Source organism: Simochromis diagramma, unplaced genomic scaffold (assembly GCF_900408965.1).
Source record: "Simochromis diagramma unplaced genomic scaffold, fSimDia1.1 OVJJ01000389.1, whole genome shotgun sequence".
Taxonomy (NCBI): Eukaryota; Metazoa; Chordata; class Actinopteri; order Cichliformes; family Cichlidae; genus Simochromis; species Simochromis diagramma.
The window spans coordinates 1,328,152-1,355,851 of NW_024387227.1; the positions used below are offsets into that span (position 1 = coordinate 1,328,152).

The 27,700-nt window shown below is 37.8% G+C and overlaps 1 protein-coding gene across 13 annotated transcripts in view; it reads right to left on the reverse strand.

Annotated features, from left to right (window-relative positions):
• Positions 1-27,700, reverse strand: part of atp2b2 (ATPase plasma membrane Ca2+ transporting 2) — a 116,056-nt gene that overhangs the window by 29,925 nt on the left and 58,431 nt on the right. For 8 of the 13 annotated variants that reach the window (XM_040052254.1, XM_040052252.1, XM_040052247.1 and 5 more), the window contains 10 exons: positions 20,400-20,600; positions 16,158-16,415; positions 15,599-15,724; positions 13,657-13,782; positions 13,218-13,250; positions 11,228-11,320; positions 8,906-8,947; positions 5,156-5,320; positions 1,887-2,101; positions 1,228-1,470 (listed from right to left, as the gene is read on the reverse strand). In XM_040052254.1, coding sequence (XP_039908188.1) covers positions 1,228-1,470; positions 1,887-2,101; positions 5,156-5,320; positions 8,906-8,947; positions 11,228-11,320; positions 13,218-13,250; positions 13,657-13,782; positions 15,599-15,724; positions 16,158-16,415; positions 20,400-20,600 — 1,502 coding nt within the window. The remainder of the gene's footprint in view (positions 1-1,227; positions 1,471-1,886; positions 2,102-5,155; positions 5,321-8,905; positions 8,948-11,227; positions 11,321-13,217; positions 13,251-13,656; positions 13,783-15,598; positions 15,725-16,157; positions 16,416-20,399; positions 20,601-27,700) is intronic. The other 5 variants (XM_040052259.1, XM_040052260.1, XM_040052255.1 and 2 more) reach the window with 4 other exon arrangements.

The following is a 27,700-nucleotide window of genomic DNA, read 5'->3' on the forward strand; positions in this document are numbered from 1 at the left end:
ATGCTATAACTCCCATTAGTACACCTACCTTCATCTTTAATTTAATAATGAAACTCCATTTTGTGTTTACGTGTTCAAAAACACGACTGCCACATATGTTTACCGGTTCAGTTTTTGATCGGTTCTTTGGGTAGCAGGGGAAGGACAAACACTAGCTTTAATGTTGCAAAATTCTCTCATAGATTTCCATTCAGGACCCATGTCCCTGCACTTACAATGTCTCCAAAAGTGAAAGCACAGTATTTGTGCCTTGAAAGGTAGGAAGTGAAATCTGTTGGATTCTTCGTTCATAGATGTCCTAATTGCTCAGCTCACTGCTAATGCAAGTTCCATAAGGGCATTTGTCAGTTGGTCAACCATCAATGAATAGACTCTACAGGAGTTTACAAGGATGGTGACAAATAGATAGGCACAAACAGTGTGTGTGTGTGTGTGTGTGTGTGTGTGTGTGTGTGTGTGTGTGTGTGTGTGTGTGTGTGTGTGTGTGTGTGTGTGTGTGTGTGCAGGTGAGTCTACATGCCAGGAAATGGATTACTCAGGCATGTTGTTCCAACAGGCTGAAGACATGCTAATCTTGGCAATCATTGCTTTTAGATTGTTTAACCAAGCGCTTTATCATGCAAATAATGTTTCAGACCTGTGTCCTGGACAAGATTTCCATGCAGACTAGTCACATTTTCTGTGATTAGAATACGAAACAGCATGAGTGTGTTTCTCCATATATCTATGTATTTCTTATTGAATGCAGGTCTAATTGGCTTAGAGAAAATGTCTCCTTGCTGCATTCACTATAGACAGGAGAACATCTCCAGCACTTAGACAGATTGGATTCAATTACAGTCTGCTATGCTCTGAATATCAGATAAGACAAAATTACACAACCGTTCTCAAGGTGACAAGTTGAGTGAATGCCTAATGAATCTAAAGCAGCAGCCAAGGACACTGCCTGCCTGCTTAGCCAAAAAGAAAGCACTGCAGAGCTGTCTCGCTGTTTCAGGGCTGCTCCCATCATATGGTGTCACTGTTTACACAGAGTAAGCTGAAATCTAAGAAGCTAACCCAGGATAATATAGGCTTATCTTCTCTGAGTGTAGTACAGTACAATAGCCCAAATATTGGTTCACGGAGAGCATCAAGCATGAATTAGTATATAAAAGTGACAGATAAGTTATTCAAATATTCACTTAACTTTATACTTATACATTAACTGTGTTCTCTAAGACTTACCAGTATCTTTGTGGTATAGGCGCTGTTAATTGAGATGGAATTGACAAGTAAATCCAATGACTTGGGTGGCAGGACTCCAGGATCTGGTATCTCTTTGTAATGTACATCACCAACGTATAACTGCACAGCTGTCATGCGGTTGGTGGTTAGCGTGCCTGTCTTGTCAGAACAGATGGCTGTAGCGTTGCCCATTGTTTCACATGCATCCAAGTGACGTACCAGGTTGTTGTCTTTCATCATTTTCTGTTGGTAGAAAACAATTTGGTCCATTTTAAAGTATTTTTTTTTCAATAAAGTGCCTATCCCGAGCCTCACACTGCTTAACTTTCAGCGGCAAAAATGGCCACCGTACATGTCGGTACATATAACATTTTAATTTGATTCATGTCATTCAAAAAAAAAATGTAATTCTTTGCACAGTCAGACTTAATTGAATTATTTACATATTTGCCGCTGTGAATAAAATAAGCACATTAACACAGCTGGGAGAATTAATTGCCCTGAATCCTCAAGTATGCATGCAAGTCTCATCTCTGTGAAAGGTGCACACATTTGCATATGCAAAGAAAAAGAAAAACAACAATATCTAACTACATAACAAATCTATTAATGACAAATGTGAGACCATGGAGTCTTACAATGCTTAAAAGTTACCTTACCTTAACAGAATAAGCCAAGGAGATGGTGACAGCCAGCGGCAGTCCCTCTGGGACAGCCACCACCAAAACAGTTACACCAATGATGAAGAACTTGACAAAGTACTGGATGTAGATAGGAGTGCACTCAGGCATCCAAGGGTGCTTCTGCATCACAAAGTTGTCAATGGCAAAGTACAGGACCAGGATGATGACTGTAATGGCTGACATGAGCAAACCTGGTGAAAAGTACGGCGAGTATTAGCTGAGGAAAGGAATGGCAAAGTGAGGCATGTAATCAAACAAAACTATAGAGGGGAACAGTTTGATACAGGAGTCTAAGCAGAGAATCGCTTTTCTACACTTTACTGATGACTGTGGACAAATCCGGTTACTCAGTTTGCTTACTCGATCCATCAGTGCGGCATGTGGTGAGCAGCTCAAGTCCTTCCTAGTGCCAAGCGCTTTATCATGACTCCACAGAGAATGGCCACACACGGGACTTAACTCAGTGTGTTGTTGCTGTGAGTTGCCTAAAATCTGAGTTGACTAAATTCATAGATAAAATAATTTATCAAAGGAATAATATATGTTATATTAATGTGTATCAGTGTCAGGAAAACTCTGACTGATCACTGAGGTCTAGCTAGGTGAGCAAGCTACCCTCCCTTTTCCAGTGCTCAATTTTCACTCAGTAATCACTGTTAAGCTAAACTCTGTGTGGCAAACACGTAGTGAAACACAGATTTGACAGCCAAAGCACCTTATTGCCAGATCTGACAAGCTGTTATTGCCAGGAACTAAAAGGGTGGTTCCAAAATCTATGACATTTTTATTACTTTAAACTGCCTGCTGCTGAAAAAAACTGAAATGATAAATATGCTGGTTAAGATGAATTACCTGGATGCAGGAACTGCAAGATGATAAATGTTCAAAAAACAAAAAAGCTAGGGTAGGAAAAAGCTGTAACTTAAACCTAACTGAATAATGGAGATGGATTTCATTCATGCACCTATGGGAGGGGAACGTAATTATGTTGTAGGAGTTGTAATTTTTCCAACTTTAATAAACTTTTTTTTTATTCTGGGACACTAACTCAGCTGAGTCACAGTTTTAAAAAAAGTGTCTACATTGCAATTACAGCATTTCATGCTGCTTACACTCAGAAATATTTATGCTGAAAATGCTGACTTTAAGTAATTTGATTGCATGAAAAATCTCCATGCAATTTAGTTACATGAGTAAAATGTAAAACAATAATTTTAATTTGGTCAAATCTGGTCAAATTAAATTAACTTGACTGGTAAACACTGATGTTATACCAAACATATTTCCCTTAATGAAAATGGAATTTTCCATTATGACAGTTATACGAATAAATAAACCTTTAACTTTATATATTTCAGTTGCATTTTACTCAAACTTATTGCTTCGTATTTATGAGGGTTGAGAACATTTTTTAAGTGTTGTGGAGCCCTTCAGCCCTTCAGCCCTCCAGCCTAGCCTTGGCTACTGGTTCTTTAATTCCCCCATTCCTAAAAGAACATTTACTTATGATTGGTCAATACTGGGAATCATACTGAGGCGTGGTATGCCCTGTTTGTCAGCATAAACATTTAATGAAATAAATAAAAACAGTTGGATGACTCCATTTGGTACACCGTTTGTCCTCATTGCCTGCTTGGGCTGACATAATATTTTCATGACTGATATATCTAATATATCTTTATCAAAATGAGCCCCTTTTAATAGGCATGTGCTGAAAAGCTTACTGAAGTGGAAAATGTATGCTGTCAGAAACATTGATGGTATCATAGCTGGTAAAACTGTATTCCTGAGAACTGTATATCTCCATGCATAGTTGACTGTTTGTATGTTGGAGTACATTAAAAGCTTATAATACTAATTATATGGTGCTTGTCATGCAAGAACATATACATAAATTGATCAAGAAAACCACAGTTTTGGGGCAGCTTGTCGCAAACATAATTAAGAGCATTGGATCATTTTCTATGTACTGAAGGCTGTGCATTTGGCTCACATATTTATATATGTTTACATGCTTATCTCATTATTATAAACTTTGGGCATGTTTTAATGGCCATAACTATCTAATTATGAAAGTTAAATGTTAATAAAAACAACTATTTGCAGTCTTTATTCTTTCTCAGCTTGTTAAAGGAGGACAGCTAATAGCTACATTTTGGGTGTGGCTTTTTAAGACACACAGATGCTGAAGTTCCAGTATTTTCCCCAATATGCCACATGATCTTACAAGCACTGCTTGTATGCTAATCCATCCTTGGTATTTCACTGTTCTGACACAGTGTCCTCATTCCATCACTCAGGCCAACAGTTTGATGTAACAGCACACTGTAGAAACAGGGACTTCTTGAAGCTGTAAAACCTTCAACTCTTTACAAGGAGAAATAAGAACTAGAGCACACTGGAAGCTCTGTTTACTTAACTTCCTAAACAGCTTTTAAGGACAGAAGCACCATTTGTACACTCAAGCTTTCGAGGCCTGTATGTTATCAACATAATTAATACTTCCCAACAATCTGCCCACTTGTGGATTATCTTTGCACTGCAGGCAGTAACAGATTTGAATCCCTACTCAAAATGGCTGGCCTTATATAGTGAGCTGATTGTGTAAAGGGAAATCTCACTTATTTTGAAGAAGCTGGAACTAAAACATTTATGCAGTCACTTGTTACCCAAGCAGGCCTGTCGTGGTATACGAATGTCTGGGAGAAAAATCAAACAGTTATTTAAAAACAGGTATTATTTGGTGCACTAAAGGTTAAAGATTTCTGAGAAAACGCGGCAGATTAAGAAAAGCAAATTACGATATTCACACTGGTCCTGTTTTCTCGATGTGTTACCTTCATTTGAAAGGACTCACATGCTGCAAATGTGCCTCACATCAGCTCCTCAGTGGCCTAAACCCTACCCTAAATTATATTAGAAACAACATTTTATGATATTGTGTGTAACATTGCAAAACTGGGCGACCTGCATGACAAAATCTCTGTTTCTACTAGTACAATGATTCAGCAGTTTCTCAAGGGCAGAGGGGAAAAAACAAAACAAAACACTGAACACACTCTTCCAGAGCTCTGTAATTCAGATACCTTAGGTTTCTTCTAAACTCCTTTGATTGCTTCAAACAAATAAAAAGCAGTCTTATCTGTGCAACTTTGATGGACAGGATGATGGTTTAGTGCCTCTTTTTTCCCCGGATCTATCTGCGTGACTGAGTGATAGACTTGTCTGTGTGCAATTTGTTGTACCTGCTTTGCCAATCTGGACAGCCAGTTTGGTCAGCTTCCCTTGCAGCACAGACTTCTCTTTCTTCGGAGCTGACACTTTCTTCCTCTCTTTCTCGTCAGCCTCTCCGCCTTCAGCACTCTTTAGAGGCTGCATCTCCATGGCAGCTGCTCCATCCTGCTTCTTCACTGTAAACACAACAATAAAAAAACAACAAAAAACAGACAGCACCAGTGTTAGATAAGGAGATTAGACCAATAAAATGAGGAGGAAGAGGGACTTCACTTAACACCCAGGTGTGCTACTCGCACCAGTACCATTCGGCACTGGCAAACAGTTTAGACTTAAAACCAAGAAAAAATAACTACATCCAATGACATTTTGCTTGGCTCTGACCATCTTACTGTATGATGTGTAAGAAAACTAAAACATGTTGCACTTTTATAGCATATAACATAGTATAAGAGACACACTTATTCTTCCCATCGTTCATCAAAAAAAACATATTTACCGTAAATTATTCATACATTAACTATCTTAAAATCTAGACCTTCAGAGTATTTAGAAGTCTGCTGATCATTTCAGGATCATTTATACCATGTGAAAATTACACTTCCTGTACTGTATATAAAAATACAAAATAATAGTGAGGAAGAGCACAATTTGAAGTCAAGAAAAAAGTAAAAGATAAACTACATAAACATGAGAAGTAAATATCTTCTTTTTAGCGTAAAACTCACTGAAGGTTTAATTCAAAGTGTAGTGTGATGAATAAAAAGTCTTTGCCTTCACACCATGCAAACAAAATGACTTAAATCTAAAATCATAATTTTTGATCGCTTCATTAAATGATAGAAAAACTTATTTTCAGATATTACAGTCATTGTTTCTCAGGATGAATTGTAATTGCTGATATTTGGGTTGTTGTTTCAGGTAATGTGAACAATTCAAAATCAGTGTAAAAGGCTTTTATCTACAAAATGGGCATAAAACTGCTCAAGTCTTTAATTGTGTTTTCTTTTTTCCCCCCACTGAGAACAATTTGTAGACAAGCTCCTAGTGATATGATGAACTTGATTGCCAGAAATATATCTTGGGCCTAATCAGTTGAGTAACGTTCAAACTCATGATAGTTGGCAGTAGTGTTGAAACCCAGTGAAAAAAGGGTCTTTTCTAGCAAAATAATCAGTTAACGTATCTGAAATTTTGAAAAGTGTGTTTTTAATAATCACGTAAGACGGTATAATCAGTAGGACTATACATTTAACTGAAATAATGCATATGGAGTAGACTGGAACACAAAGATAACACAGTGAAAGTAAAATGAATTCAACTCAAAGGGGCTGTTAAAGACTGTTGTCTAAGACATATTTTGGCCAATGTAAAATATATATATGCAATTTCTACTCCCACTTAAAGTGTATTTGATATTTTATGTACGTTATGAAATTTTATGATTTGATAAATGCAAAGTCCTCTGTGTGTGTGTGTGTGGGGGGGGGGGGGGGGGGGGACCTCTTAGGCAGTAAAACCAGTCCACAATTACCTTACCCCATCTCTTGTGCTCTCCCCTTGAAAAGACACATTAAGTGAACCTCTCTGTTAATGTAAGCCATTACCAAGAATCATTTCAGCCCAGTTTCCCAATCACAATGAGGCATTTGTTTGATGGTCATGAAAAACCTTTTAATGTTGAGCATTTGTCATACTCTCCGGTTGAGCATTTTGTTTTTTTCACCCCCTCGACACAAGACAGAGTATATCGCCCGTATCCAGGTGGATTCAGGAGAAGAGCATTACTTAAAATTAAAACACACTCTTGACTAAAGTTCATCTTCTGAAAGAGACTGTTTGTTCTTTAAATAGCGTTCTAGCAATAATTATCATCGTAATCATACCACACCCCACAGTTTTACTATAGGAAAGTATTAATTTGTGCCTATTCTTTGAAGATAGGGATTTTCTTCAGCTTGTGTCTATTATTCTATATAACCATGCTTTTATTATATTTGCCATGAAATCAAGGCTTGCAGATACCCATATTGTCAAGAAGCATAAAATAGTATATACTATACACATCGCCGTCACTAATAAATGCTTACATTACATTAAGGGGTGTAGAGTAAGGTCATGTTAACAATCCATTACAATTTGGCTTACATCCACCAAAATCTTCAAGGTCAACTTAATGATTTATTGGTCGAAAATTGACTAAAAACATTATAACTTAGAAACTATGACTCTTAAAAGTGTGGTGTGTATATCAACATGTAGAAAGCACCATATCAAGATTTAATAAATCATGTCACATTTCACCTCTGACCTTTACTTCAAGGTCAATAGATTGATCTGAAGGTCAAAGTGACAATAATCCTATGAAGAGCTAATAAAAACCATCTTCCTTACTGCCATTGTTTTCATTGACAACATATATGGAATGATATATGAGGATTCTAAAATCACAATACTTCAGGACCCCTGACCTCATCTTCAAGGTCAAAAAAGGTCAATCTTTCATAAAATGTCTTTGATCTTTAAAAATTTGCTTAAAATCTTACTGCCTTAAATTATACTGTTATATTGGGATTCTAAATATCATATTAAGATTAAGAATTGCCCAAAGTACATTATTTTTACTGCACTACAAACTTCTTGAAGTAAGTTTAAAAAGAACAAAGAAAGCAAATAGAATATATGTAAAATAAAAGACTGCTTTCTTAAGCATGAATACCGCCTCGTGTGAGCTGGCTTGGCATTGGTTTGTACTCTCTGAATGCTTCTTGTTTACTCATGAAACAGTCTTCTTTGAGTTATTTTCTACATAATTCCTATATTTATGGAAAGATTAACAAAGTTTAACAATATAATAATTAATCATTTCTATTGTATGTTGTCACCTTTATTGACATCATCAAATAAGCATGTGACAAGCAGCTACTACATCATTACTAAATCAATCAGCAGAGCTAAGGTTAACATACCTCTAATGAAACCTTTGTATGAAAAATCTGAGAGCAGTAGCAGTTTGTTTTTTGTTTAATATTTTCGAGAAATTAATTGCCTAGTGGTTTGTGACTGTCAGCCACATTACACTATTTGAAGAAATCCCTATGGTGTTTGTGTTATGTGCTTTCTTTCCAAAGTCTAACCTGAATATAATATAAATCAGCATTACCCACACCCCTACAGAGACCAAACAATAAATAAAAATGAAAGAGGATCCCTTTAATCTGACACCAATTTAAATCAAATTCTGTAAGGAAAACTTTATTATAGAGAGGACACTTGTCGGTGTCCCTGGATAAAAGGCGACTTGGCTAAGGCTGACAGGGGACAGTTGAGGGACAGGTTGCTATTTTCTCAGAAAGACCAAGATGAGCCAACAAAACAACAAGAAGAACAGAACAACAGACCAGGGACGACACAGCAGTGACAGACAGTGGGAAAGAGCGGGATGTCTAACATAATTTGACTGTGGGTAAAACCTGGGTCAAATAAAAGGTCTAATTCCTTCCAACACATACAGTGTCTGGGATTGGCTTCAGCCTGCAATAGACTTCAGTCACAAAAATGAGCAGAATCCAGTCTGAATTAGCACTGCACAACGCTTAGAGAGACCATTATTAAGAACAATGTGGGCTGATAAAAATAAAGTAACCTGCATTTGACCCAGAGCTTACGCTACACACCATAAAAGGGAAGAGATGAGAAGAGGAAAAGGAAGGAGGAGGAGGGGGACGAGGAGGAGAGAGTGAAAGATATGGTTTGGTTACCTTTAATCTGGTTGCTCTCCATATTGCCATCTTGCATTTTACCTATGATGGAGACATACAAGACAACAACAACAAAAATAACCAAGGCAGACAGGTCAACAAATTATCACCACAGAGACAGCACAAACAATGAGAACCAAAATTCACAAACAGGGAGACAGGAAAATGACTTTTAATACATCTCTGTGACAGTCACATAGAAAGGCTTGTGATAAGCAAGTGATGCAACTAGTAGCTACAACAGCTGACAAGGAGTTAGAAAGACTAAAACGTACTAAACGGGTTATTCTAACAGATCACTGACATACTGCTGTGTAGACTACTACAAAATGGGAGAAACCATTGTTTTGATACACTTTATTTCATTGCATAAGAAATTAATTAGGTAATTAAAATCAATTAACGGGCCTTTCTAAATTAAAAAAAAGAAAAGAAAGAAATTCTTCAAAGTATATTAAGTGTGATGTAAAATTCACATTTAAAATTGCACTTTTTAAAAAATCTTTTCATTTTCTTTGTATTGTTTTGAATGACATACTCACACTGTGAGCACAGGCAATTCCACGCAACATTAGCAACAACATGAATCAAATTGTCGGGTTATCAAATGAGATATTAGACAAACAGCAGATAAGGCATTACACCAAACACTGACAGTGAGAGAGGGTACACCAAAAGCACACGTACAGTACACAGAAACAAGAGACAGCATGCATAAGAGGAAAGTTCAGGCATGCAAGATCACACGATCACACACTTAAAGGGAAGCAGACTGGAAATGTGAACAATACAGAGGGAGAAAGAGAGAGCCTGAAGGGAAAGCCTCCCACATGGTGAAGTTACATAAGAACAACTGGAAGAAAACTGAAATAAGTTTGGAGACAATGAATTTATTATGCTGTTGGATTCTTCTCAAAAGGAGTTAACTTAATTTAAATGTGCACTTTAATCGCACAGTGCTGTTTTAAGTTATACAGTCAACTTGGGGGTAGTCTAATTGAGCTGTGAAAGACCTTGTTAGAAGTAAAAATATATATTATTTTGCAGCCGGTGAAAGATAAGACTAAGCATCTAGTAAAGCGTCTTGCACTTTCAAGCAAAATAGATACACAGTGTGCCAAAAAAAGAAGAAGCATTTTATTTTGTACTGCAGCTTTGATCCCATTATTTTTGGAGTCGGTGGAAGGCAGGCCAGAAAGTTGACCAAATCTGTCTTTCAGGGATTTGTACATAAATGTCACAAATTGTTCAGGTAGAGCTGTAAGACCATCAGACCAGAGCTGGTTCATTTCACCTTCACTTCCACTTTAGCCAGTTTCCCCGGAGTCACAATAAAGCTGAAGATGACAAATCGCTTTGTTCCAGCCCAGGATAGCACAAGGTCACCATTACAGCACAAATCTTACCACTCCTGCCTTGGGTACAAACACACTGGGGCTGCTCTCCAAGGGGAAACAGATAAGAGAGAACCCAGTGCCACAATGAAGTTAATCTTTTTGCATTGTGTCCAGCTAACACAGAAATAGAGGATTTTCACTAAGCGACCTCAGGGGACATCAGACTAAAGGGGGTTGGACCTACTATAAGATTTTTCCATCAGTCATCAACCTGTGGTTTTTTTTTGTTTTTTTTTCAAATCTCAACAATTAAATCAAATTTGAAATATGATGGAAAATAAGAGTAGAATATAAAGAAAGGGTTTCAAATGTGGAAACTCCAAATTCACCATTTTATTGCCAAGAGGTCAGTTAGACTATAAAATAGGGAAAAGACTAGTGTGTCTATGTCTGAAAATAAAAAAGTGCCTTGTAAATCCTGGCCTAATCGTTCAAAAACTCATATGTAGCAACAACACTGCAGGGGTTATATGTTACATGCCTTTTTCTTACCAGATGCTGAGCAAGAAACGGAATGAAGTCACTTTTAATGTTATTCTTGTTATCCCTGACAATATAAAAAGGCTCAAAAGATCTTCCTTGCTCTTCAACATTATAGAGACCCATGGACGTGGGGACTTATTATTTTAGTCTTGATTTAAAGATTCATGCAGAGGAAAAACATTAGAAATGTGTCCATGATGGCTATATTCATTGAAACTCTTACAAGACAAACAACAGCATATAGAGAAGAACAAGAAACACAGTTTCTACAGATAATAATGGCATGCACTGATAGCATGGATACGAAAAAGGTATAAAACAACAGAGAGAAAAGCAAAAGATGAGCACCCACGGTAGGAGGAGGCAGTTTGAGAATGAAGAAGGTAGGAGGGGTCAAAAGTCACAAGAGAGAGATCAGAGATCAGAGGTTTTATCGACCTACCATTAATTAGGCTGGCACTGCCAGGGGCATTAATGCCTGCAGCCCCATCCGTGGCTATAGTTGCGATGGGGTGGATAGGGGGATGGGAGCAGTCTAGCCAGTAACAATAAGGGCCAAACATGAATGAACAAAAACACACACACACGCACGCCCACACACAAACACACCCACACACGTGCACACCCAAGACAGTGAACAGAAATAACATGGTTATAGCACATTTAAGAGATTCATCATATGTAGACTGTGTAAAGACCGTGTGATTAGTGTGGGGAAAAAAATGCATTTGCAAATGTTTTTATTATTATTATGTATTTAGCTAATGTTAGATTTGATAGAAGATGTTTATCAAATGTTAATAATAAGACAAGTATAACAGTGGACGGACATGAAACATGAAACCTGAACATAACATTGGGGGAAACAATAAAATAAAACATGAAACCACAGCTACACTAGAAGTAAGTCGGTTGTCAGACAAATTTAGACACCTGTTTGTTTCTGTGCATTTTACCCATCAAATTTCATGTATTGTCAATTGTGCCCCCAACCTTTAGCAATATTAACTTTTATCAAAACCATGTTATTCGTGTAATATCGTTTAGCAAAACAAAAATCCTAATTTGAGCCAAAAAATTTAAACAAATGAGCTAAAATTAAAACTAAAGTCAAACTCCCCAGTCCAAACTAAACAAAAAATAAGAGGGATCCACCTCATTAGCCAGTGAAACACACATGTGCCAGCCAGTTAAGTGAAGAGACTAATGATCTTTAACAGGAAACATAGTGATGTATCAGTTTTTTTTATTTTCCATAGTTGTTATAGTTGCTATTGTCAAATGATAAACATGGGAAATTTTTATTATGTTTTAGTGTCCTTTTGGTTTCAGCAAAATTAAAACAAAGCGTGGTGCATAAATGTTTGTCAGTTTCATTATAACTTAATTTTTCAGTCATCTCATTTAAAAACACAGGACTTCTGTGATTCTGGTCTCAAATTTTCACAGCAGATCCATCTCATCCAACGTCTGGCAGATATGATTCTTTAAAAAGTCTTAATCCTAACTTTGTCAGAGCTGTACTATTTAGACCAAATGTGAATCAATTATTAAATGCAAAAGGATATTCAAATGTGTGGCAACATTTTGGTATGATTTTGATCATGAAATTGTCAAATTATCATTGTTGATCAGTAATTATTATTCATTTTGAATCATCATAGAAGATTTTTTTTCCCCTGGTTTAGCCAATCAAATTAGATATATAAAAACCAAAAAAGTAAATGAATGAATATTATAGCAGTGATGCACCTAAAACCATATTGTTGTTGAAGAACTGTAGTTATTATAAACATCACACTAAAAAGACACACAGCATTAGATTTAAGCTGGAGGGATGATCTAACAAATCTTTACCTTTTTATAATATCACTACATGTTTCCATGCAAGCTATTTTTAATTTAATGAAAATACGGAAGTGGTAGCAAAGACACTACTAAAAGGATAAACTGTGCACATATACATATTAAGATGTAAAAGAGTACATCTTATACAAGCTTGTACTAACTAGTTTACACCCTACTGCTGGTACATGTGTTGTGCACCCACAAGGCTATTGCTCTCATATCATTGTTCTGTAATACAGCAATGAGATGAGTCTGAAAGCCCGTTCTTATTCATGGCATTCAACACGTCTATGAAGCAGGGCTTATGTTGGATGCTAGCTAGTTAGTCTGATGAGTGCAGAGCCTGTTATATGAGGAGAGGATTATGCATTGTGAAATGTGTTATCTATCAACACTTAAAAAGATGCAGTGTTGTGATTATGATGCTTCTCTTTTTAAGTGAGGAGTTTAACAGAAGCAAGGTTGCTTTGTTAGAGAAAGGGGTAGTCTAGCAACAGTGGTATACTGGTAAGCATTAGGGGTTAAAGATCAAAAGGTTCAAGTACTGTACCACTCCCAGGGGTCAGAGAAAGGTGATACTCTACCTGTATTCTGGTGTCCGTCTTCCACTGCCCCTCCTTCGAGGCAAATTTGGAACGATAAGAGAGTAAGGACAATGATGCACCTGAACCCACAGAACCTGCATACTGCAGCTGATTACTGAGCCACCAATACTGATATCATACAGTATCTATACACATTCACTTAGTGTTGAATACTGTACTACAAACACCTACAAAAGGTGGACATTTGTCCATTTGTGAGTTCATTCTTTAGAACCCCTCTGTTTACAAAGACAGTTAAAAGACTGACATTGTGCAATGAGGTATACAGACTTTGAGAACATAAGGTAATGAAATGAGAAAAGCTTGTTTTCAGGGGTATGTTGCTGGGCAACACTGACACAAAAGCAAATTACTCAGTACTCCTGAGTATGGAACAGGTTATATATAAGAAGATTATATAAGGATCAAATTATCTTACCTTTCTTCTCCTTTTTCTCCTCTTCCTCCACACCAGCCCCCAGCAGTGTAAAGATGATTCCAGTCTGAGAGTTGACACCGACAGCCGTCACCACCATGCGGCCCGAGCCCTCCATCACATGGGTCCCTAAAGAAAGCGCAGCAGTTTCTATATTACAGATATGCATACTTTCAGTAACTTAAAAAAAGATAAACACTTTTGTTACTTTTTAGAGCTTTTCTAGCAAAAGTTGACTGTTAATTTCTATAACAGTTCATTCCTAATACAAAGACTTATGCGACTAACTTGCTCAATCAATAACATTAAAGCGCTTTACAAACAGGTTAGTTGATCTTGTTATGTCCCAATCTTAATAAAATCATATCTATCAATGAATATGCAGAACCTGTAGACTAGGAGAAAGGTTATAGCAGCAGACGCTGTCTGGCTTCCATTTATATACAGAGTAATACTGGCTAATCTTGTTACAGTGGGCTTAGCTGTATCCATGTGAAGAGTGCATAGAGAGCAAAAGAGGAATACGTTGATTGATACTGCAATCTTGAGACCCACTGGGAACTGTCCAGATTGGGCATTTGGTATTTTTTTTATTCTTTCAGAGTTAGACTGTTAACAGTGACCAGTGCACTCAGTAGGGTAAAATGGGAGTCTTGACGCACTGGATAGCAAGTAAGGTGAAGGCATGCTTTAAAGGTTACATTTGGTTATGGTGAGGGTAACATTATGTCCTGCTTCTATTTAACATTCTAATCTAATGTTCATAACTAGCCAGTATAGGGTGTGACATGTTGCATAGCGGATGTGTCATGCTTCCTGACTGAAGATTGATCCTTCTCATTATATCCAGTGGGCTCAAATCTAGTTAAGGGTAAGAGGAAAGCATCATGTGTGGTAAAGTTAGTCAGGCTGCAGCTTGTCTCTTCTTTTGGCCTGATACATTTTTTATTTATTTATTTTGTGTTGGGTCAGTTGGAGGGATTCAGGAGGAGGAAAAAAACGATGTGATTGATGATTAGCGTTACAGCAGGATGGCAAATTGGTTGTTGTGATTAAAGGAGGCTGTGTCACACAGCACTTTCCTGTTGCATTACCTATACTGTTACTTTAGAATGGCTTATATATCAGTGTAGCTGATGTCAGGCCTTTGATTCACGTAATAAGACATGATGGGCATGTCGCTGTTAAGGAACTGTCCACATGCTTTTCTGAATCTCCATGCTGTGCAGCCACCTATGGTCTTCTGTCACTTCTGCTCATTTATGCATGACAGTGACATCAGAATCAAACCAGAACACAAAGCTGGCTTTCATCGATCACAAGTAAAGTGAGAAGCCAGAAAAAAGTGCATATTGATTCCAAATTTACATCAGTGGCTTCACTGACCTAAAAATGGGGGATTACTATATGTGTCAAAGGGATTAAAAATCTCAAACATCTTAAAGACAGAGTCCTTCAAAAATCATGAGTAATAATTTAAACTCTCTTTCATTTCATATAAAATGTGCTAGAGTGGCAAGTTTAACACACTAATAATGTGCCAGACTTGTATTTGCACACAGAACATCATTAACCTTGGGGAAAATAAGTTGGTGTAGGTGAATACGAGGGTAATTAAAGAAGGCAGCAAAAAGTCACACAGCTAATTATCTGCAGCAAAACATACTAATATGATCCGATTAGCCCACATTTCTCTTATCAGGAATATTCTTAAATTCTAATAATCCTGCAGTCCAAGAACCGCGCTTGTGTTTCTGCTGCAGCAAAAAGCAAAATAGGTAAAGAGAAACATTTGATTAAAAACAATGTTTTTCAAGCTGTCACTGGCAGAAAAAACCCCAGACTTGTCTATTTGTTGTTTTGTTTTTCCAAACAACATGCAGGGGAAAATGGCTGTTACAAACACTATATAACATTCATAAACTACACTAAACTGAATCCATACCAGACAGCAGCATTGGGTCCTTATCTGCAGACTTCTTGACGTGGTCAGACTCTCCGGTCAGTGATGACTCATCAATCTTCAGGTCATTACCCTGGATCAACACTCCATCAGCAGGAAGCAGATCACCTGCAACAATGAAAGAGGCTTTGTTGCTTTCTAAGTACTAAAAAAAAACAGGCTCACTCAGGATAACCACATTTATTCTGCACCATTGTGAGGCATTACTGACAGTTGTCACTCACATTATGGAATTTGAAGATGTGGATGTGTTGCTCAGCATGCATGGGGTCAGTCTGCAGCTAATTAATTGCGTGAATGTAGCTTAACTATGTTTAATTGCTTAAGGTGGACTTCACAACTTTAATCCCCTTTTGGAAATGAGGCTGTAGTCTATTTTCAGCTTATGAACCTAGAAAATTACTTTACACAGAGCCAACTGTGGTAGCCAGTAAGCACGTCCAACGAAGCCAAACTAATCAAAATATTCTAGGAAGTTTGATTAGTTTTGGTTCATAATCATAATTAATTATTGTAATCTTGACAGTTTTGTTGCACCTACCATATTTGATCTGTGCGATATCCCCCACCACTATGTCAGCCACGGGCAGCTGGATGACCTGGCTACCACGGACCACCTGGAATTTCTGCTCCTGCTCAATGCGGCTCTGCAGCCCACGAAACTGCTTCTCCTTTGACCAGTCATTGAAGGCCGTCACCAGCACCACACACACTACAGACAACAGGATAGCGGCACCCTCAATCCAGCCAGCATCTGCCTCACCCTCATCTTCCACTCCACCTGCTGCTGCGCCACAGGCTGCAATTTCAGAACAGTGACAGAAAAGAGAAGCATAGTCAAATAAAGTATATTAGATACATTAGATATTTACACACACACATATAGACACACACACATATGTGTGTGTGTGTAAATATATATATATATATATATATATATATATATATATATATATATATATATATATATATATATATACATATATATATATATATATATATAGGTAGGTAGGTAGATAGGTAGATAGATAGATAGATAGATGATAGATAGATAGATAGATAGATAGATAGATAGATAGATAGATAGATAGATAGATAGATAGATAGATATGCATGCACATGTAAGCACACTGCGTTTTCGTACATGGATAAATGCTGACGTACTCTGTTCACACAAACGAAATCAACAATTTCATACATAGGTATTTACATTTACTACTAATGAACACTTCAGAAAAATATACAAAGAGATGTAATCAAAGCTCAAACTGGAAACAGAGAAGCTGCACATAAACACAGCTGTGACTGTGTGTGTAATGTCTTTGCAATTGCAGTGCATATAAATTATGCTGAGCCTCAATGTCAGCAAGTTCTGGGAACACAACTTAACTTCCCTTCACACTAAAAAGGAGTAAGGGTATACAGTCTTAGTAATTAACTTATTAAAAAATTAACTTATTAACAGCCCTTATGAAATTTGAGTATTTGATCTGTGAAAATACTGCAATCTAAAAATTTCTTTTCCCATATTATTCAGTGTTGGAGCTTCCTAAAAAAAAAAGCATAACGCTCTTTGATGCCTGTCTGCACACACTGCAGTCCTGAAAACTATAGCCAATTATTCCTCATACAACTGATGACAGCATTTCACAGGCTTAGCCCCAACAGCAACATTCAAATGTAGGCTCTAAATCTGTCTTCTCTCTTAGGGGGAAGCTTGTACTCTCATTCAAAACGCTCTCTTGATTTCAGGTTGATGCTAGAGTGTGGGCAGTGACAAGGTCAGATGACGTACATATTTTAGATTTATTTAATAATCTACTTCTTATGAACTGGCTTATGGAAATTATTTGTATGAGCAATACGAGCAATGACTGTGAAATTACATGAACTCTCTTTGAAAAAACCTTAAGTGTATTTACTTCTTTCTCTTGATATATTTGTTCTACTTCAAACGCGGCTCTGCATTCTACTGGCTGTGCAATGACAGATTGGGGTATATATGGGAATGAAACAAGGCCTATTCCCAGCCCTCCTTGTGCAGCTTCATGTAATTCTCTCGGAGCTATTGAGCTGCACACTCCTGGCTAGCGGACTTCAAAAGCCCACAGCGGAGCGATTTGCTTTGCACTGTAAAACACTTGCAGCTCACAAGGGAATGAGCAGAAACCCCATGTTACAGACATTACATATGCAGGATGTGCTTTAACCAAAAACCAGACTCCAAGAAGCAATTTGGACCAACTAGTATGCAACATAGTGACTCCAATCAATATGATGTTCATTAAGTAGATACACTGCATTAATTAACAGATTATAGCCTCCTTGATTTGTACTCCATCCGTACGCACAAAAACGTACAAAACCATACAGTATGTACTCGCTACGATCAACAAATTTAGACAAAAATGGTATTTAGTTTTATGTCGTTTAACAGGGACAAATGCCCCCTCACAAAAAATCCTGTGATTTTTATGTTTTCTTTTTGTGAGAGACAGCTTGATACTTACGAATGCAACAGTGTGCATATTTTGACATGGGTGTGTTAGGCAAACAAAAAAGTACCCAATAAAGCTTTTCAGAACAAAATGAATAAAAACGCTGATCTGATCTAAAGCAATTCAATAGTACTTTGTTATTTTTAAAGAACATTGTTAAATCATCAAATAGTCCTGCAGTAGTTTCCCTTCCCTTTTCTTTTTTTGTAACTGTGGTCATACTGAGTTTGGTCTATCCTGCTTGGCAAGACACTGATGGTAACACGGTCAGTGAGTAGCTGTCCATGGTACTGAAATGACGTTTCTTCACACACTAATGCAGCAAAGCACTAAAGCATCTGAAAAAGACGAAGAGCAAAATATTGCATCTACTGCAGCTGACCTTGTCATGGACATGATTAAATAAATGTGCACAAACCTGTGACAGACTAGTGACCTGCATGGGGTGTACTCTCCTTCTTGCCTTATTACTATTAGAATGAACTCCAGTTGAGTAAGTAGTTAAGAAAATGGATGAATGGGTGGATTTCTATATGCTCCAAAGGCACTTTCACATTTTGCTTAATCATGCTGATTTCTATATGGGTCTTTCAAAGTTTTCCTATGTTGCATCTTATGTGCTTAGACATAATAATGAGCCTTCTGATTCAACTGCAGTGAATCTTTTTCATATGGAAATGAGCATTAAGTCATCCCACCAGCTTCTATTTCTGGACTGTTGAGCTTTTTTGATCTATTTATAAAAACAGTAAACGAGCAGGGAGAGATGTGTGGGTTGATGGTGTGTGATCAGATTGGGGGGGTCGTATTAGTTCCCCAACACACAAACACACACACGCCATAAATACGTTTTCTTGTCGTCAGACTTTCTTTGTCTTGGTATATGTATATGGACAAATGTATAGGTGAAGAAATGCAATATTTGCTTATCACATATATTTAATTTGTTTTCTTTTGTTTTAAAATGCAGTTTACTGCATTAATTTAATTTATACGTAGTATTTCTGCCATTTTATTTGGTCAAATTTGAAAAAAAAGAAAGAAATTATTGCATCAATCCAAATCATTTCTGTGGACTATTCTTTCATTATTGTCATCCTTATCATCCTATCATCCTTGTTTTTGTTCTCACATTTTGTGAGAGATCTGAATCTCTAAGTATCCTTCCATTTCTATGACCTTATGTCCATCTTTGCCTTTGTCTGTAACACACAAACACATATTCATTTGGGATTTCTCTGAATTAGGTGAGACAAAATGCTTTGAATTCATATCTATCTCAATCGCCCTGATACTGGCTTCTATTCATAACAGTTTAGGTCCCTGATTTACATCCATACATATTCATATCATCTGTGAAAAGAGACTTGCACACTGGCACCTATTCTGCTGCCGGTTAAAGAGAAGCTTGATAATGTATCTACAGATAGTGCAGTTATTAGCATTACGATACCCTCGGCATTTCTTTGCTTTATTTGAAACAGGGAGTTCATTCATAAAGCTAAGCAGCTAAAACGACACAAAGAACAGAAACAAGTGTCTTGACATCATAACTGATGATCAGATTCCAATTAGGCAAATTTATAGTGTAATTATTTGACTGAGTTAGTAAATCATGTATTGTTTGCTACGCTCAAACAACTAAACATGGATTAATTGTGAAATTACTAAATAAACACATCCAACTAATGCAATGGTAACCACTTCTTCATTTTCTAATGTTTCCAGCCTGATGAGACTTTTTAAACCCCCTAAAATGATGACTTGTCCCTTTGGCAGGGTAACTGAATTCCATTACTGTGATAAGGCAGGGCGCAATGACTGATGTAGCTGACTCAGCACCTCGTTATGGTCTCTGTCTTCATTTCCTGTTTCACGGCTCACAAGGCTGATGTATGGGCCCTGGGAGCTCAAGGTTATTTCTCTACTCAACACTTCATTAACCTTCCCAGTACCTTTCTTACACACATTTGACACAGTCATAATCTGCACAAATGAGCACACACACGCACAACCAAAAATTAGCCCTATGCTTGATGAGTCACTTGACCTCTTGAGGCAAGGCCACAAACAAAGTATGACCAGCCTCACCAATTAAAAAGTGTGTGTGCAAACATGTAGGTGTAAGCACGTTAGCCCGGGCGAGTCAGGTCAGAGGAAGTGATGCCAGTGCGCCAGCACAATTATAGCCCCACTTCCATTCCCCGCAACAGAGAAGATACCACAGATAATGGCGCAGAGCAAAAATGTACAGACTTTAAAGTCACAGGAGCTGTTTCACTCACACTCTCCGCCAGTCTCCCCGGGAGGGTGGTAGAAAGAGAGACCCAGGGAGATCAGGGCAGCGATCTCCAAGATGATGAGGGTAACGTCCTGCAGGGCCTCCCATACCAGTTGCAGGAAGGTTTTTGGCTTTTTTGGAGGTATCAGGTTTTTACCAAATATTTCTTTCCTCTTGTCCAGGTCAGTTTGGGCACCTGCAAGACCTGAAAATGGAAGACACAGAAATAGATAGGGAGACAGAAGCAGATAAAGAGTTAATGTTGCGTGGATGCTTTATCCATCCATCCATGCATCCATCAATTTTATTTTGCTTATCCAATTTAGGGTTGTGGGGAGGTTGGAGCCTATCCGAGCTGCCATAGAGTGAGAGGCAGAGTATCCTGGATAGGCTGCCAATCTGTCGCCCTGCTAACACGGAGAGATAGACAACGATTCACATTCACACCTATGGGCAATTTAGAATCACCAGTTAGCCTAACCCCACTAACTGCATGACTCTGGACTGTTGGAGGAAGTAGGAGTACCTGGAGAGAATCCACACAGATATGGGAAAATGTGCAATCTTTTTTTAATAGCATAACATAGCACCACAAACAAAATATCTCTAATTACCAGTTTGAGTCATGGTGGACTACAGCTCTGCATTCCTTATATAATTCTGCTCGGGAGATAAGGACCTTATGCTTTGACCTCATCCACCTCCTCGTATGCCATGAACTACTGCACATAAATATCTTTTGCTCTTTTATGCGAAGAAATTCATACTGGCTGCTTGAGGCACAGTTTACTTTTAGATTGCAGCCCAGAAAATGATTCTCGTACACGAGCCTAAATTACAACAGTTTCAATGCTTTGACAAGAGCCACAGTTGAACATTATAACGCTAATAATAAGGACATTATATAATCACAGAAGGTTCAGATCTATGCAAAAAGGTTTTGGTCTGTACAGTTTTATTGATTTGAGGGGATCAAATTCAGGGGATGATATGAAAAAAAAAAGCATTGTGGTGGATTTTGTATCTCTTACCAGCATTCTTCGCTTACATAATGGCCTTCAAATTTGTGTATAACATGTTAAACTTGATATATATATAAATGTTCATCTATAAAATCTGATTTATTACAGACATTACATCAAGCTGCATTAATCTACCCGGCTGCTGTTCGGTGTTTGCTGAGCGTGCACATAAGCCCAGTGTGTTTTCACGGTTGCTCTCTCTGTCTCTTTCCCCCACAAATGCAGACATTACCACAGCATTATGTCATGCGTAGTGCGTCACTGGGTTTCCCAGGAGTGGCCCTGGATTGCACCTGATAACATCGCTGCTGCATGACAATGTTTCACATGTAAATGTGCACTGATTCCCTGCGATAAATTACTAACATTTGTGGAAAATAAGTGGTCATCCACTAAAGGAGAAGCGAGAAATGATGACAGAGCTGTTTAAAAAAAGAAAGGAGCAAAAATATACAAAACGGAGACGGTGTAGGAGAGAGGCAGGAGATGGGAACAAAAGGAGGGAAGGCAGGAAAGAGAACAATTCCCAGCTCTTACGATGGAGAATGCCCCGGTTACAAATAGATCAGTCTATAAATAACCTCATTATCTATTCCCTTTTAATTGTCTCTTGAGAAAACCTAGCATGTGCATCCATTGATCTCCACAGCATCCTGCCTCACATCTTACACAAGCATGTGTGTGTGCTTGTGTGCGCACATGTGTGTGAGTATAAGCTCGTGACTCTTGAGCGACTGCTTGAGCTTTGTGTGTGTGCATGTGTGCGTGTGTGTTTAATAAGCTTGGCCAAGCATGCCTGCAGTTGCTTGCAATATCAAACAGTAAGAGTAGAGCTCATATAACAGGGCTTTAGCCAGTTCCAGTTGGTTAGACACACACACACACACACAAAGATAAACGCTGCTTATAAATACATATTTACATGAACCCTTTCTATCTTTTAAAAAAGTCCATTTCTGCTGATACTGCAGTGATATATGTTTTTTAAAATAAATATGATAAAACAATGGATGCATATACTAATCCTAGCATTCACTTAGATGATATCTGACCTGTTATGTATTAGGCAAAATTCTTTGTGGCGTTACTTTGGTTTAAAATGACCTTTAACCTTGTTAAAACTTTAAACTACATTCTCCTTAAATGCCCTTGAAATGCAAGCTACACTGTAATCAATCTCCCCAGTCATTAAATACTCAGTGTTTCCTGGAAAAGCCTCTGCTTAGTTATCTTTCATTCCCGGATCACTGATTACAATACTGCTTACAGAAAAACATCTATTTGGCCTTTTATGAAATATTGCTTGCCGTGTAAATGCTGTCAGTCTACACAACTAACTGCTCGGGCAGTGGAGGCAGTTTAAACTGTGGTGACACACAAATGAGTCACAACTTTCTCAGAAAGGATCAAGGCTGATTGCAAAGGAGTCTTTGTGTGACCATTCATTACCAAGTAATGAAACTCAAACACAACAAGCTATAATGTCAACAGCATGCAAAGAACATGAACGAATGGCAAAAAACCCTCAAGGTATTTAAATCAAATGTCAAACAGTTCTCTGCTTTTATTAAAGTCATTGATGGTTTCATTTCATTGTCATTTTTCCGCTGCCTTCATAACTTCAGTAGCCCTTCTGTCTCCATCACCCCAACACTACTCCACCTCACTGTACCAAACACGGAGGTTTGTCTACAAAGCACTAAAGTGTGTTACCTCTAAGACTGTAAAGCCCTTCTTCCTCCGCTATTTTCCAATTCCACTGCTATTTAAAGAGTCATTAGCCCGTAGCTATGCCAAACGTAAGCAGTTCCCGTTTAACAGCTGATATCTTTATATAACCTCTATGTGCTGTGTTTGATCATGTGTCTGCTTTTTCTTCATTTACTTGTTAAACAAACATGTTTTCATTTTTACAATGTTTTTTATTTGTTATTCCTCTTCTGTTTCCTTCTGTAATACTGTCCGAACTATTTTGTGTGTAAAGTGCTACACAAATAAATTCAGATTCAGATTCAGATTCAGAAGACTTTATTTATCCCTGAGGGGCAATTGAGAGACTGACCTTGCCGACCGCACATACAATACAAAAACATCACATTGGGGAGACAGGTCAGACTAGGTAGCTGGCCGGTCAGCCGCATGAGCAGCGACCCGGAACCGGACTTTATTTTAGACATAAAGTCACTTTATGTCTACAATACTGATGGAATAGTGGGATAAGATAACTAAACAGTATTTTTTAAATATCCTTTGGGAAAGAAAAGGGAAATTTCATTAATATACCAACAATAAAACCTTTTTTTTGTTGTTTTTTTCCCACTTCGATAAACGTTTAGATTATTTTATTACTCGTGGAAAAGACTGCATCACAGGCTATCAGTAATGACTTTTCTTGGTATTCTGGTTCAGGGCTAAGATAAGCTGTCCAAACTTCTGTAACCTAAGAGAGATTTTGGCTCCAAAAACATTTTCAGCTCATTGTGATCAGAAAACCTTTTAAGCAGTTTTTTAGTTCCCAGTGAGGATTATTAGCGATGCATCAATTCTACCTTTCCCCGACGACTCTTCTTGTATACTAAATGCTTGGCAATATATTTATCAGTCAAAAGCAGCAAGACCTGAGATCAAAATCCACACTGGCAAATGGCACCGGCCTAACATCCGAATTCCAAATGACAAGGGACAGGAAAAGGAACTGTAAAAAACAAAAACAAAAAAAACCCCTGCATGAAACGAAATTAGATTTTTTTTTTTTGCACTCAGAGGGAACATGATGGCATATTTTAACAGTTGCCCTTTTTTTGTCAGCAACTAAAAATAGATCTCCATGGAAACACTATGCATCCCACTCGTTGAGTGGAAATACCCGCAACTCTCAACCTCAGAGAAAGTGTGAATAAGTAAGTGGGTGTCAGTTTTTGTGCGCTTCGTATGTGTGTTTTGTGTTAAAGCGAACGCATGCCTGCGTATTTGTGTGTGCGCAGACCGAAATAACGAGATGACCTCTAAATGTCCTTGAAAAGTAGGCTTGTCAGCGTTGTGCGGGAAACAAAGGGTGTTTTTTTAAAAATACACAAAGTGAGCTGAAGGTCGTTTTTTGAGGTGTTTCAGCAGGTCCCTTCACACACTCCCCCCCCCCCCCCCTCTCCCCTTTACACTTGTCTGCCTCAACTTTTTTTTCCCTCTTTCACTGTGCGCTAAAGTGTCCAAAACAAGTTGCCATGGCAACACAATTCGATGATGATGATGATGATGATGATGATGATGATGCTGATCCCCCCCGCCACCCCCCAAAAAAGCAAATCAATAGCTTCAACATTTATTTTCAGCTTTCACCATTTTGAAAGGGAAATAGAGTGTGGTGGTGGTGGGGGGGGCTGTTGAGGTGTGACTCACAGAGCACAAGAGCAAGAGAACAAGAAGAACAGAGAGATGGGGACTAGGCTGGATGTGGAGTAACTCTATGAATAATAACCCATCAGTGGATAAAATGTGGATAATTATCATGCTCTTATTAGAAGAGGGATTGATGGAGAAATGTGTCACAGTGTCCTTGAGAATGACCTCCATAATAATGACATCATTTTATGCCATAAAGGAGAAGAGGTTTGTTACTGTGTGTGCAAAGGCAGAATAAAGGCAACATGGATAAAATGGGCAGGTATAAAATACTGTAAGAAAACACTATGACATGTAAAAGATACGGTATAAATGATGCATTGTGGCTGCAGAGAGGATGTGAGACAGACAAAGGTAGGAATGTAAAATTCAGAGAATACTAGATAAGGACACATTACTACAAGAAAAGGAAGAAAAACATATGTAACAAGCAAAAAAAAGAAACACCTTTCCGTCCTCCAATAATCATTTAGAATAACTTTTTACTTGTCCTTGCTTTTACGCTATATCTTTAATTCTTTACATTTCTTCACGCATCTGTATTAAAATACTCTGAGAGCTACTCGAAAAATCTCTTGTATGCTTAATATATTTCATATACTTGGCCAATAAAGTTGACTGTGAATCAGTTAGTCTGTGTGTAAACACTGATGCAAATGGTTCATGGCTTAGTGATATTGTTTAATATATAGTATATTTAATCAAAGTTCAGTTTCCAAGGCGATGCATTTTCTCACAGCACACATGCTGCCAAGCTGTTTTCTTTTTTGATGAAAATAAAGTTCAGAGAGTCCTGCAAAAAATAAATAAATAAATAAAATAAATGTGAGGAGATAGAAGTAAGCAAAAGCCTGAATTAGATCTGCTGACCCATGTCTCACATGCTGCTCCCCAACTGTGTCTGCTTCCAGCAAAGAGGACACTCTGCCATTCACCACAAACAGTGCTTAAAGCGTGTCTGATACTTTTACTGTATGCATGCATGCCCATACATGTTTAAGCTGATGGGGTTTTTTAAATACTGTTTTCATTCTCTGCAGATGCTGATCCCCAGTATCCACATATAGTAAGAGAATATGTGCCATCACGTCTTTTAAACATGGTATGACTGAATATTTGGGGTTGCCAACAGTGTCTTTGATGGACATGAGTGTACTCTAGTTTAAAGAGTTGTTTTGTCTTAGATTTATAGACTATTTAATCAGTGCTTGGGTGCACAGATTCTCTAGGGACTCCACAGTGTGTCAAGATTCAGAGTGAAGAGGCCATGGCAGGAGGCTTGTTCTCCATGCCCCACATATGCAATCTTCCAGTTTTGCTCACAGACCAGATTATAATCAGACATATTTTCAGAAGCCAGAGATGCAAGGAAACATAATGCTCTATGTGTAAGCATGAATGAAAATTCTTTCATTTCATGAGGATTCAAGGTCACACAAACACTAATATGTGAGTACATGCACATGCACAAACATACATTTATCTGTCCTTCTCCTATGGTCAGCCCCAGCTAAAAGCTAATAGGCTGGAAACTGAAACTATGCAAAACCATGGTTTTTGCATAATAAGTGCACAATAGTGCTGTCCAGAAGTTCAGAGCCACCTCTTATTTCTTTATATTTTGCTCTCAAAAAGCCAGATTTTTTTGGAATTTGTTTAAAGTGGTCTTGAGTAATAGTTACTCAGGCTTTCTGCAGGGCTTTTACCAATTTCTTTGCAAACTAACCTTTTTCTCATTATTTTTCAGGTCGGTCCGTACAGCTGGCTATTTTCAGACTAATCTTTTTTGTTTGTTGGGCCACTTAACACTGACCTGTAACTCACTCAAGCATTAAAAAAGGCACTTAACTGAAGGGGTGAAGCAGTATTGTGTCCACATATAACAGATAAACATAAAAAGTGCAACCTTTAAATCATATCTTTATATATTATATCTGCTTTTGTTTAATTTTCAATAACAACAAAGAAAATACTGGTTGACAGGCATAAAATAGTATTTTTGCTCCAACAAGGTGATTCCCAAAAAGCTGACATATGAAAAACATCTGTCCCTTCAGTTTATCCACCTTACTGTTTACTCTTCAGAAATAGTCTTGGTGGAAAGTTGGCTGTCAAGGAGCCATTGTTAAGGAAAGGAGAAAAAAGCTGAGGTATGCCAAATTGCACAAGAACTGGACTGAAAATCTGTGGCAACAGGTCTTCTTTGTTCCAGATTACTAATCCAAATTTAAAACTTCAAGATCAAATTATAATCAGAATGGAGGAGGTCAGGAGAGAGGTCCAGTAAGTGTCTGCAGCCATCTGTAAAACACAATGTAGGCTTTGTTGAGATCAGTGGTCTTGGGGATCTTGTCAAACGTGAACAAGGAAAAGTCTTCAACATTTTGATCCACTGTTCATTTTTCAGCGTGAAAATTATCCCGAACAATGGACTAAAAGTGTACCTCAATAGAAAAACACACAATGAAGTGCTATTGGTCATGGACTGGCCTCCTCAGAGCCCAGACCTAGACATTATTGAAGTAGTCTGAAATCATCTTGACAGATCATCTTCAAAACACAAGCCTGTCAACAACCAAAGAAGAGCTTTCAAGCCAGAAGTACTATTCCTGAAGACTACTTAAAGAAAGGACAAGCCTGACTAAGAGAGTTGTGAAGACTAAAGGTGGCCATACCAAATACTGACTTTCAGGGTAGTTAGAAACCTACAAACTCTTTTTTGCCTTATATATTGTATTTCCATTTATGTTTGCACAGTTCTATACATATATGATAGATATAGAGTTAGTAGCTTGTTAGCTTAGCTTAGCATGACTAACACTAAAATAGAGGGCAAAGGCTAAACTGGCTCAGTCCAAATGCAACTAAATCCACCTAACAGTGC